The 12,893-nt window shown below is 39.3% G+C and overlaps 1 protein-coding gene across 1 annotated transcript in view; it reads right to left on the bottom strand.

The window, feature by feature from the left end:
* The window catches only part of LOC134659508 (transferrin), a 40,890-nt gene that overhangs the window by 3,986 nt on the left and 24,011 nt on the right, over positions 1-12,893 (bottom strand). The window contains exon 7 of the mRNA XM_063515164.1: positions 11,808-11,938. Coding sequence (XP_063371234.1) covers positions 11,808-11,938 — 131 coding nt within the window. The remainder of the gene's footprint in view (positions 1-11,807; positions 11,939-12,893) is intronic.

Below are 12,893 nucleotides of genomic sequence, written 5' to 3'. Positions count from 1 at the left end.
AAGTCTGTATGTTGTCTCTTCACACTTTAATTAGTTTCGACATAGAGAAATATAGTAAGACAAGAGTGCTCACTCCATACATCAGTTAGACTATTAATTTCAGTGCACGACTCAATCTATTCTACGACTCATCTAGCATCGAGTAGCGGAACTATTAGTACTGCTACTTGACAATAGATGTAGCACCGACCGGAAAGTCTTATGCTGTTGAGATAACTACCGCTACTCGATGCTAGATGCTAATAGTCTTTTTGGTACTAAAACTGATGTATGGAGTGAGCAATCTTATGTATTTTTTTCTCTATGGTTTCGATGAAATTTGGCATGGGAATAGATTGAGTCGTGAGAAAGTACAAATCACGGATGGTTTTTTATCACAGAAATCATCATTCAACAATCATGCAGACGAAGGCGCGGGAAGTAGTTAGTAGAAGTCATATATGAAAGAAAAACCGGCCAAGTGCGAGTCGGACTCGCGCACGGAGGGTTCCGCACCATCAACAAAAAATAGAGCAAAACAAGCAGAAAAACGGTCACCCATCCAAGTACTGACCCCGCCCGACGTTGCTTAACTTCGGTCAAAAATCACGTTTGTTGTATGGGAGCCCCAATTAAATCTTTATTTTATTTTTAGTATTTGTTGTTATAGCGGCAACAGAGATACATCATTTGTGAAAATTTCAACTGTCTAGCTATCGCGGTTCATGAGATACAGCCTGGTGACAAACGGACGGACGGACGGACAGCGAAGTCTTAGTAATAGGGTCCCGTTTTTTACCCTTTGGGTACCCTAAAAAACTCCTATAACACTGTACAGTCAGCAGCAGAAGTTGCTAAGCGAGCGAGGTGTTCAAAATGAACTTGACGCGACTTTATTGTTAAAAGAATATAAGAGCATGTCATTTGTCTCGTCTTGTGGTTATTGTAATATATGGGGTTGAAAAGGGGCATTAAAGCCAAGTGTGAGTCGGACGGCGCACGAAGGGCTCCGTACCATTACCCAAAACCGGCAAAAAAATCACGTTTGTTGTATGGGAGCCCCACTTAAATATTTATTTTATTTTAGCGGCAACAGAAATACATCATCTGTGAAATTTTCAATTGTCCAGCTATCACGGTTCATGAGTTACAGCCTGGTGATAGACAGAAAGAAGGACAGACGGACAGCGGATTCATTATAATAGGGTCCCGTTTTTACCATTCAGGAACGGAACCCTAAAAAGGAAGTCATAAAAAAGTTAGGGTCACGGGACTGAGCCCGGGAATCCCTACTACTAAAGTACCTACTTATCTACTATCTACTACCTATCCTAAATAGTGTAATTAATATTATCATTTCTCCACTACCTAAAGGTTGTCTGGAAGAGATTGCTCTTTAGCGATAATACCGCCTGTTGTTACCTTTGTCTTCATGTATTATGTGTATCTCTCTGTAAATGTTTTATTGAGGTTGTGCAATAAAGAGGATTTGTATTGTATTGTGTATAGGGATGATGACACATGTTGAATTTTATAACAAAATCTAGTAAAATAGATAGCAAACGAGCAATTTATCACAATAATGTGGATATTAAAATAAAATATTGAAAAATTACAAAAATACAGGTCCTGAAAGTTTCCAAATTTAAGTTTTTTTTTTACTTCCAAAAACTATAAAAGTAAGGGTACCATTCGATTCCTTACATTTCATCCAAAAAAATATTGTATAGAAACTATATACATAAACGCAATATTTCACCGACAAAAACGCAATTTTCTTGTTTTGTCCATACTGCAAGATGGGCTCCCAGGGACCTTGACGTCACGTTCCCTTGCCGTTTTGTATAGGGCGTTTCGCGAGTGAAGTGCGACTGTCGGCCTTTGACTACAATTTCTGACTTTTGTGTTACTTTAATGCAATGGGTCCCATATAGACATTTGATCCTAAAAACAAACCCGATCGATTGATACCATAAAATCATCATCATCATCATCATCCTGGCGTCAATCCCAGCTGTGCCCCCGCGCGGGGCGCGAGGACCCGGGGTCCGCCTTCCGACTCCTTCGTGTCCACTTTGCCCGATCTTCGGCGTCCCTGGTGGTGAGTCCGTTGGCACGCATGTCCTCCTTAACGACATCAAGCCATCGCTTCCTGGGCCGGCCTTTTCTTCCCGTACCGGGAGGAGGCGGCATGGCCAGGCATTTGTTACCCACGTAACTTGCCGGTCTGCGCGAGACGTGGCCATACCAACGAAGGCGGCACTCTTGCAGTTTGTCAGCGATGTCACGGACGCCAAGACTACCCCGGATGTGGGCGTTTCGGACGCGATCCTTGCGTGAAACTCCACCTTCACCACATCCACCGCAGCATCTTCATTTCCGTGACACGCAGTTCCTGCTTGTGCCGCTCTAGTAAAGGCCAAGTCTCGCTGCCGTACAGAAGGGCAGGTCTAATGATGGTCTTACGAGGGGCGTTCAAAATATTCTCGGTATTGATATCTTACAACCTCTTCTAAAATTTCTTTCGTTACATTAAAAAAAAGTATAATTCGAACCGAGATGTTCTTTTGTTTTTCTGCAATTGCTGAACAAACATGAACATCATGTGGGAATTGACAATGTTAACTAAATTAGAACATCGATGCGTGATAAAATTCTTGACAAAACAGGGTAAAAATCAAAAAACCATAAAAGAGGAAATGGATTGTGTTTACCGTGAGTCTGCTCCTTCTTTATCTACCATTCAAAAGTGGTCAAGCGAGTTTAAACGTGGAAGGGAGAGTGTTGAAGACGACCCTAGACCTGGCCGGCCTGTAGTAGCTACTTCACAAGAAAATATTGATAAAGTGGAAAAACTTATATTGGAAGATGGTCGAGTGAAGGTAAAATCTATAGCACAAGTAACCAATCTCTCTATTGGTACCGTACATGATATTATCCATGACCATCTTAATATGTCAAAAGTAAGTGCAAGATGGGTTCCGCGAATGCTGACTCGGCTTCAAAAAGACATGCGTGTAGCTTGTTGTTCCGATTTTATTGACCTGTGCGGTGAAAATCCTGATGAGGTGCTGCAAAGAATAGTTACTGGAGATGAAACCTGGGTTCATCATTATGACCCAGAGAGTAAACAAGAGTCCATGCAGTGGCACATTAAGGGTTCAGCTCATCCCAAGAAGTTCAAGGTCATCCCTTCAGCTGGCAAGGTCATGGCCACGATATTTTGGGATTGTGAAGGAGTATTACTGATCGATTATAAAGAAAAAGGTGTAAATATCACAGGACAGTACTACGCTAACATTCTACGTCAATTAAAGGATGCAATCAAAGAAAAGAGGCGAGGAAAGTTAACCAAAGGTGTTATGCTTTTGCATGACAACGCCCCCGTCCATACTGCTCATATTGCCAAGGCAGCTATTGTTGAACGTGGGTTTAAAACTGTTACTCACCCACCGTATAGTCCGGACTTAGCCCCCAGCGACTTCTTTTTGCTCCCCAATCTTAAAAAGGATCTGCGTGGAAATAAATTTTACAGTACATAGGGGCTACTTTTCCGCACTAGTGCGTAAAATAGCACTTTTCCTGCGTATGTCGAAACTTTAAAGTGCCATATGTACTGTAAAACGTTGTTCGATACACGTGCGAATAGGTAATTCGCAACTCGTGTCGATTTAAAACACTCCCTTCGGTCGTGTTTTAATTTATCGCCACTCGTTTCGAATTTCCTCTTTTTCGCACTTGTATCGAAAATAACTATTCTGACGATGAAGCATTGAAGGCGGCAGTGGAGGAGCATTTTTACACGAAAGATAAAAAATATTTTTACGAGGGATTAAAAAAAATAATTGATCGATCTTTTAAGTGTATGAACATAGGGGGGGAGTATATTGAAAAATAAAAATATCAAACTTTTCGTACTTGTTTGTTTTCATTCTCATACCGAGAATATTTTGAACACCCCTCGTATAGACCTGTCCCTTCAATTTAATCGGCATTTTGGGGTCACAAATTGTTGATTATATTGTTTAAAATAAACTGCATCTTCTTATTATATATAGTTTTATTTAATCTTCTTCTTACACACACAGTATCTTTAGATTTATTATAAAGCCTAAAAAATTTCCACAGCTTGTCATTGTGATGCAATCTCAAGTGCCACAGACTATATATATTATAGAGTAAATAAGGTAAAGGGGATGTACAGACATTGTACTTCAACACTCTCCCTCAATGTTTGTACATCCTTTTAACATTTGAACAAATTAAGTAAATTACACAGTTTTACAAATTTTTCACCTGATAAAGGTTTAGTTAGTATATCAGCTATCTGATCTGTTGTAGTTACATATACAATGGTAATTAAGCCTTCTTCAACCTTTTCTTTTATAAAATTACATTTCACATCAACATGTTTCCAGCGTTTCTGATCAGGATTTTGAACAACTCTTATAGTACTCTGATTATCTTCAAATATAACAACGTTATTAATTTGAATGTTAAAATCTGTCATTAGCTTAATTAGCCAACAGGCTTCAACAGATGCTTCACATAAGGCAACTAGTTCGGCCTCCGTAGTACTCAAAGCGACTGTACTTTGCTTCTTTGACTTCCATGTCACAGTATTACCAAACAATTGAAACAAATATCCACTTGTGGATTTTCTGTCACTATCACGTGCAAAGTCTGCATCTGCAAAACCTATTAGGCTTTCATTTTTACATTTACAAAATATAAGATTATAGTTAACAGTTTGTTTAACATATCTCAATACACGCTTTAAGGCTTGCCATAACTTTAAAGTTGGTTGTGTTTGGAATCTACTCAAATATGACACAGCTGTTGCTAAGTCTGGTCTGGTGCTTACCATAGCATACATTAAAGAGCCAATAAGTGATCTACACTTGTGTTCTAATGTCAAGTCAATTTCACTCAAGTCAAAGTCCAGTTTGAAATTAGGGTCCATAGGTGAATTGACCTCTGCAATTCTCCATATTATAAGATTGAACTACTTTCTGTAAATAGTTTGTCTGGTTAAGATAAATACCGTCATGTTTCCTTTGAATATTAATGCCTAAATACATGAGTTTTTCATTACCTAAGTCTTTCATATGAAATTTTGAATTTAGAAATTTCTTAACACTCTCTATTTCAGTCACACTAGGCCCTACAATCAACATGTCATCAACATACAAAATCATCCCCTTTACTATAAAGACAGTAGTCATTTTGGGAACGGGTAAATCCATATTCAGTGACAACTTCAGTGAATTTCTCATACCAATACTTAGGACTCTTTTTTAAACCATATAAGGATTTTTGTAGTTTTAAAACATGGCCATCAGGAACTGTCAGACCTTGTGGGGGTTTTAAGTATACTGCTTCATCAATTCTTCCATACAAGAAAGCACCTTTGACATCCATTTGGTGTATTTCATAATCTTTCTGAGCTGCAACTGATAAAAGAACTCTTAATGTTTGTAACTTCAAAACCGGTGAGTATATATTTTCTAATTTTTCTTTTTGTTGGTAACCTTTCACAACTAATCTTGCTTTACATATTTCTTCTTTTCCTATATTCTTCTTTGTAAGGACCCATCTGCTATCCAGTAATTTTTCATTCTTTGGTACAGGTACAAATTTCCATGTTTCATTTTCTTTTAAAGTCTTTAATTCTTCATTGATTGCCTTTTTCCATTCATTTTCATCTCTTCTTCCTTTAATGTCATCATAATTTGTAGGAGCATCCTGATAACCTGTTAGTAATGCATATAATGCTGAATCATCCTTGTCCAGGTCCATTTCGAAATCCCGTTGCCATACTGGTTTTCTTACTTCTCTCCTTGCTCTCCCTCTTTCTGAGCTTTCTGTCTTCTCTGTTACAGTCTTCATCTGGTTTTTGTCATCTTGATTTTTACTCTCTTCATTTTCTTTGTTCTTTATCTTCTCTATTTTCTTTTCCTCATTATTTGTAAGTTCATTTTCTTCTTCGGTTACCTTTTCAATTTCTTGTTCATCTTTACTCACTTCCTTCTCTGTCTCTTCTGTCTTGTCCAGTACATATTTTGTATATTTGTCACAATCTGGTTTTGTCTCATCAAAGATCACGTTCCGTGCCAATATAATTTTCTTTGTTTCAGGATCGTAAAGTTTATATCCGGTGGTATAATATCCAATGAAAATCAGTTTTTTACCGGAGTTGTCCAGTTTATGTCTTAATTCTTTAGGTACATGATTGTACGCTGTACATCCGAACACTCGCATATTAGATACATTTGGTTTCCTACCTTCCCATAGCTCTGCTGGCGTTTTCTGTTTCCCTTCAGTCGGGCTCCTATTTGTGACGTACGCTGAAAATAATACTGCATGGCCCCAAAACTCCTTCCTAAGTTGTGAGTCAATTAAAATAGTCTTAGCTTTTTCAATTAAGGTCCGGTTCATACGTTCCGAAACTCCGTTCATTTCTGGGTTATACGGGACTGTATACTGCATCTGTATCCCCTTACTGTAACAAAAGTTCTGAAATTCTTTAGAAATATACTCTCCTCCGTTATCTGATCTTAACTTCAACATGTTAGCATTAAAATGGTTTATCACATAGAAATAGTACTGTTTAAATTTGTCAAACACTTCACTCTTATTGGTTAGTAGGTATACCCATACAAAATGAGTATAGTCGTCAATAAACGTCACAAAATACTTATATCCTTCTTCAGTCATTGGGGTAATTGGTCCGCAGACGTCAGTGTGTACTAATTCAAGGGGTCTAGTCGCTCTACGTCCAGGTCTGTTAAAAGGTTGTCTTGTCATCTTACCTAACAAGCATGGCTCACAAACAGGAATATTATTTTTAAATTTAGTTAAGTCATCCATACCATTTACCATTTGTTGTGATGATAATAAGTTCAAATTTTTTACACCTATAGTAACGGCACCAGTCATGGGACATTTAAGAGGAAATTTTGAGTATTTGTGATATTTCCCTGATACATGTAAAAGTTCTGCCGCTTAGCTTGTTAAAAGATGAATATCCTATCCTTCTTTCATGTTTCAGGCGTGTTGTATCAAAGATACTGCAGTTAGTTTCCACATAATTAATAAATTAAAAGTATGGTTTTTTTCTCCAGTCATGGACACCAAAGCTCCAGTAATGGAACCCCGGTAATGGACGTGGATCCAGTAATGGGCCCCCTATAATGGGCATACCCTATCAGTATAAGATATTGGAATAGGGAATAAGTTTTTGGCAAAAAACTAGTTATTAGTCATTTTTGTCACCCGATTGCATTGTCATCCGATTTGCATACGTATCCAAAATTTCAACTCAATCGGAAATCCGAAAGTGGCTCAAATGCCATTTCCAAGATTTGAACCACACTAACTAATACAGGATGGATTTTCTTTTTGGGTCAGTGAGGGCAGCTACCAGATCCCGTGCTGCTACGAGAAAACGGTCTTAGAAGACCTTCCCTCGATTTCAAATTAATGAAGATTGGCTTTTACAGATTTTGGAAAAAACATACAGGGTGCGAGGAAAAGGTAATTTTTGACAAACTTTTTTTTTGATGCCAATCGATCCCATTCCTATTGAGGATCAAAAGCTTGTATGGAACAAAAAAAAATTCCGGCTAGAAAAGCCACAAATCGAGGAAAACATTTCCCATACAATTTGTATGAAAATGAAAACTTATATTTTTCACATGCTATTTTTGTATGCCAATCGATTCCATTCCTATCCAGTATCAATAGTTTTTTTGGGGTCAATGGAAAAAGTTTTTATTAATTTGTGGCTTTTTAGTACATTATCGTAAGTTGACCCCAAAGAAACTATTGATACTAGATAAGAATGGAATCAATTGTCATAGAAAAATAGCATGTGAAAAATAAAAGTTTTGATTTTCATACAAATTGTATGGGAAAAGTTTTCCTCGATTTGTGGCTTTTCTAGCCGGATTTTTTTTTAGCTCCATACAAGCTTTTGATCCTCAATAGGAATGGGATCGATTGGCATCAAAAAAAAGATTGTCAAAAATTACCTTTTTCTCGCACCCTGTATGTTTTTTCCAAAATCTGTAAAAGTCAATCTTCATTAATTTGAAATCGAGGGAAGGTTTTCTAAGACCGTTTTCTCGTCGCAGCACGGGATCTGGTAGCTACCCTCACTGACCCAAAAAGAAAATCCACCCTGTATACAAACTAACAGGGCAAGTTAAATAAAATTTTGTAAAAACGATATTAATTTATCCGAAGTCCGAGAAGACCTCCTGACATAGTTCGTACGAGTAACTACATTATACTTCTGTATTGTTTAAACATGAAATTACGCCATGGCAAGCATCATTATGTAAATTATCCCATCATAGGAGGTATGCAGTTTTACAGCTCCTATAATGGGATTGGGCAAAATACTACTATTTTTTATACATCCTAGAGTCACAACATAATGCGTTGTATACCTTATCTCATGGTAAATGCAATTAACAAAACACATTCTAGTTTACACCAAGTAATAATTAATTACAATTTAATATATGAACTCACCTCTCTTAGCGAAGTTGTTAAGAATTCTTACTGGTTATTTTTTCCAGTGACACGACAACTTTTGGATTGGCGCCAATTTCTTAAAAATTAACCGAAATTAATAAAAAGTCAAACTTAAACAGCTCTATGACTCTTATTTATGGTAAAATATTGCCAGTGTTTATAAACTACTTTTACATACTTATTTTAGAGGATTTGTGGTTTTATGTCCCATTACCGGTTCCACGTCCATTATAGGGTCCATTACGTTAGATGAGCATACCGTCGATGCCACAGCTGTCTCACATTTTTGCCACAGTTATTACTATAATTACATTGTTTTTCAATTAATGTTTCCATTTGAATGGTATATAATGACCCTACATGATTGCCTATCATGGTCAAACAATTGTGTTTGTAGATTGTGACTTTTCCTGTATTAAATTCAATTTTGTAACCATAATCTTCAATCTTTGAAACTGACAATAAATTATTCTTTAAATCAGGCACATAGAATACATTTTTTATGTTTAAAATAACTGGCCGCTTACCTATGAATGCCCTTGCCCGAATGTTTCCAACACCTATTGCCATTAAATTCACTCCTTTCTTCGCTACCGAGATGGGCTTAGGCTGGCTGAGTTCAATATATTCTGAGAAATATCTTTTATCATTAACATAATGGTCCGAACACCCTGAGTCTATATACCACATTAAGTCACACTTATCTTCTTTGTCATATCCTTGGGTTTCAGTCTCCGCAAGAAAAGCATGCTCAACTTCACTGTCAATTGACGCCACATACGAATGTCCACGTCCATAGTCGTTCCCATAAGATCCTCGTCCTCGGTTTGAAAAGCCTCGTCCTCTGTTAGTAAAACCTCGTCCTCTTGATGAAAAGCTCCGTCCTCTTGATGAAAAACCTCGTCCACTTGATGAAAAACCTTGTTCACTTGATGAAGATCCTCGTTCTGAGTAACCTGTCTGTCCTTGATATCCTCTTCCTCTTGATGAGCTGTGCTGCAGCTGATGGGCACCTCGAGCGCTATGATAATTTTGTCTTTCTCTACATTCATATTTCTTATGTCCCTCTTTGCCACAACTAAAACATAGAAAAGCTGATTTGTTGTACTCAGGTGCGCGTGGCATACTCTTATTTCTCTTCTCTTCTTCACCCAGCAGTCTATCCTTGACTCATAGACTAGGAATCCTCTAGACTGAGTTTAGAGCAATTATTTCATGAAACCGATGCTGCCAAAAATACGGGGGTGCGGGGGGACGAGGTGAGCGAATCCCGTGCCGTGATTGGTCCGTTCAAAGACACGGACCAATCACGGCACGGGATTGACTCGAAGATGGAGTAAAACTACCGTATGAGTGGCAGAGGGGGTAGCGTTACTATGCTCAGTCTAGAGGATGTCTTGTCTGTGCCTTGACTATATCAACTGTGAGGTTAGGTATCGACTCGATCGCTGTCACTATAATTTCATAAGTGTCTGGCATGGATAATAAAATAAAGTTTATTTTCTCTTCATCTGACAGTGCACTCCCGGCATCCTTTAATTGTCCAAATATTTTCGATAATGTCACAAAATGTTCTGACAATGGCGTACCTTCTTTGTATTTTATGTCGTTAAGTTGGCGTCTTAAAAACAGTTTACTGCGTGTACCTTTCTTCATAAATTGTTTCTCTAGTTTTTGCATCATATTGTACGCCGTCTCTTCCTCCTGTATATAATCAATGTGACTGTCGGCGACGCCATTTATAATGATAGTTTGTGCTTTCGCCTCTGCACTCTTGTTTTCGGGCACGCTCGCGAAACCCGCTGTCTCAATTGCTTTTATGCAGTCATGTGCTCTTAAAATGCTGCATATTCTAAATTTCCATATTGCGAAGTCTTCTCCCGCAAATTGTTTTATTTTTATTGAATTAAAACTTGTTTCTGATGACGCCATTTTGCCGGCTTACGTTGCGTACTTTAATATTTTCCCGAACTACGTTGGAACCACGCTCTGCTACCACTGTTGATTATATTGTTTAAAATAAACTGCATCTTCTTATTATATATAGTTTTATTTAATCTTCTTCTTACACACACAGTATCTTTAGATTTATTATAAAGCCTAAAAAATTTCCACAGCTTGTCATTGTGATGCAATCTCAAGTGCCACAGACTATATATATTATAGAGTAAATAAGGTAAAGGGGATGTACAGACATTGTACTTCAACACAAATAACCCCAGTCATCTCCCGCCATTTGACCCAGGCAGCGGATATTCGGGCGTTGACGTCGCTGTCGATGTCCCCGGTAGTGCTAAGTACAGATCCTAGGTACTTAACTTGATCCGTGCGCTTGACCATGTCCCCGCCTATGCGGACGGGTAGAGGATCTGTACTATTGCAGGCCATGTACTCTGTCTTCGCCACATTTAGTTTAAGACCGCCGTTCTCTAGCGACCCCCTCCATCTGTTCACCCGCTGGACAAGTCGGCCCTTATCAGAGTCTGTCAGCGCGATATCATCAGCATACATGAATAGCCACGGTGGCTGCTCATGGTAGTCTCGGATGCTGGCTGACAGGGCGTCTAATATCACGCTAAACAGAAACGGGCTGAGCACAGAGCCCTGATGTACTCCAACGGTGACAGAAAAAGGGTTGGTGTCACCAACAGCGGTCCTGACTATTGAATCGGAATCGCGGTACATGTCCCGGATAGTGTCAATATAGGTCTCAGGTACAGCCTTGGACCGCAGCGCCCACCAGATCATCTCACGAGGGACACAGTCAAAGGCCTTTTCCATATCCAGAAACAGGAAATATAGAGGCGTGTTCTTTGCTCTGTATCCCTCCATGAGGATCCTCAGAGCAAATACAGGGTCCATCGTTCCGCACCCTGGCCGAAACCCATACTGACATCCCGAGACTGTACACTCCTGTCGGAGCCGAGCATCGATTATGCGCTCAAAGAGCTTCATGGTGTGAGACATAACCTTTATACCGCGATACTTGCTACACTCCCGCACCGAGCCCTTACCTTTGAAAACTGGAGTAATGATACTCAGCCTCCACTGGTTGGGTATCTTCCCGGTGAGGAGTATGCGGTTATAAATATCCGTGAGTATGCTCACACCCCGAGAGCCCATCGACTTCCACGCCTCTATAGCGATTCCGTCGGCTCCGACAGCTTTCCGATTCTTCATGCGGCGAAGGGCCGCCTCGACTTCCTCTGGCGTTATCAGTGGCACTAGTCCTTGATACCATAAAATATTTAATGAAAATTAGTCATGTTGCCTATTGTACTACATACGTTTTAGCGACGAGTAGTGGCCACGGCCTTCGCAGCCACACACACGGCTCATCGTGGTCGTGGATTTCCTGCCAGGACCCGTCGCGGCAGAGGTACGCGAAGTCCCCCGGGTTCGCGAACCCGGTTCTGCTCTGTAAAAAAAATTGAACAAATTAAATACACTCGAAAAAGACATAAAAGCAGAACAGGCTTTCCAAAGGCCCGGATATCTTACACCTTTTTAGGGTTCCGTACCTCAAAAGGAAAATCTGAACCCATATAGGATCACTCGTGTGTCTGTCTGTCTGTCCGACCATTAGCCTACTGAATCTAATTTTTTTACAGAAATACACAAAGTAGTTCTTTACCTATATATGACAGGAAAACCTATTAGAAATGTGTAGTCAAGCGTGAGTCGGACTTAATGTACGAGACCCTTGGAACGCGAGTCTGACTCGCACTTGGCCGGTTTTTTTTAAATAAACGAAATCCTTCGAAATAAATTAAAAGTGGATAAATTCACTGTCTTGGGTGGGACTTGAACCCACGACCACTGTGGATCAGTGCTCTTCCATATGAGCTACCAAGACCGTACCCAATTCAGCGAATATTTCCACCATATATGAGCCCTAGGGAGGTAGGGAGGCTCATAGCGACATCTATCGTAAGAGTAGTACACTTCTTAAACGGCTACCAGAGTTCCAAATCATATTGGAAATTCACCAGTAATGATTGCGCTATCCCATATGCTATTAAGCTTCAAAATAAATTAATTGATTGGGTACGGTCTTGGTAGCTCAGATGGAAGAGCACTGATCCAATGGTCGTGGGTTCAAGTCCCACCCAAGACAGTGAATTTTTCCACTTTTAATTTATTTCGAAGCTTAATAGCATCATCGTTCGCAGACGTTTCTGCTTAATACAAAAATTAATTTAAACAAAATCCATCCGCACTTCGCACCTAAGTAAAAAATAAGGTTTCCTAACCTACATTTTCTTACAACAAACTCATCACCAAAGTATCCATCCAGCTAGGGAAGCTGCTCGCAATATTCAGCGGGGTACGGCGATGAAAAGATCTACTCTAACTCATCATCATCATCATCG

This window comes from Cydia amplana, chromosome 25, assembly GCF_948474715.1.
Source record: "Cydia amplana chromosome 25, ilCydAmpl1.1, whole genome shotgun sequence".
NCBI classification, from domain to species: domain Eukaryota; kingdom Metazoa; phylum Arthropoda; class Insecta; order Lepidoptera; family Tortricidae; genus Cydia; species Cydia amplana.
This window is presented reverse-complemented; position numbering and strand designations above follow the sequence as displayed.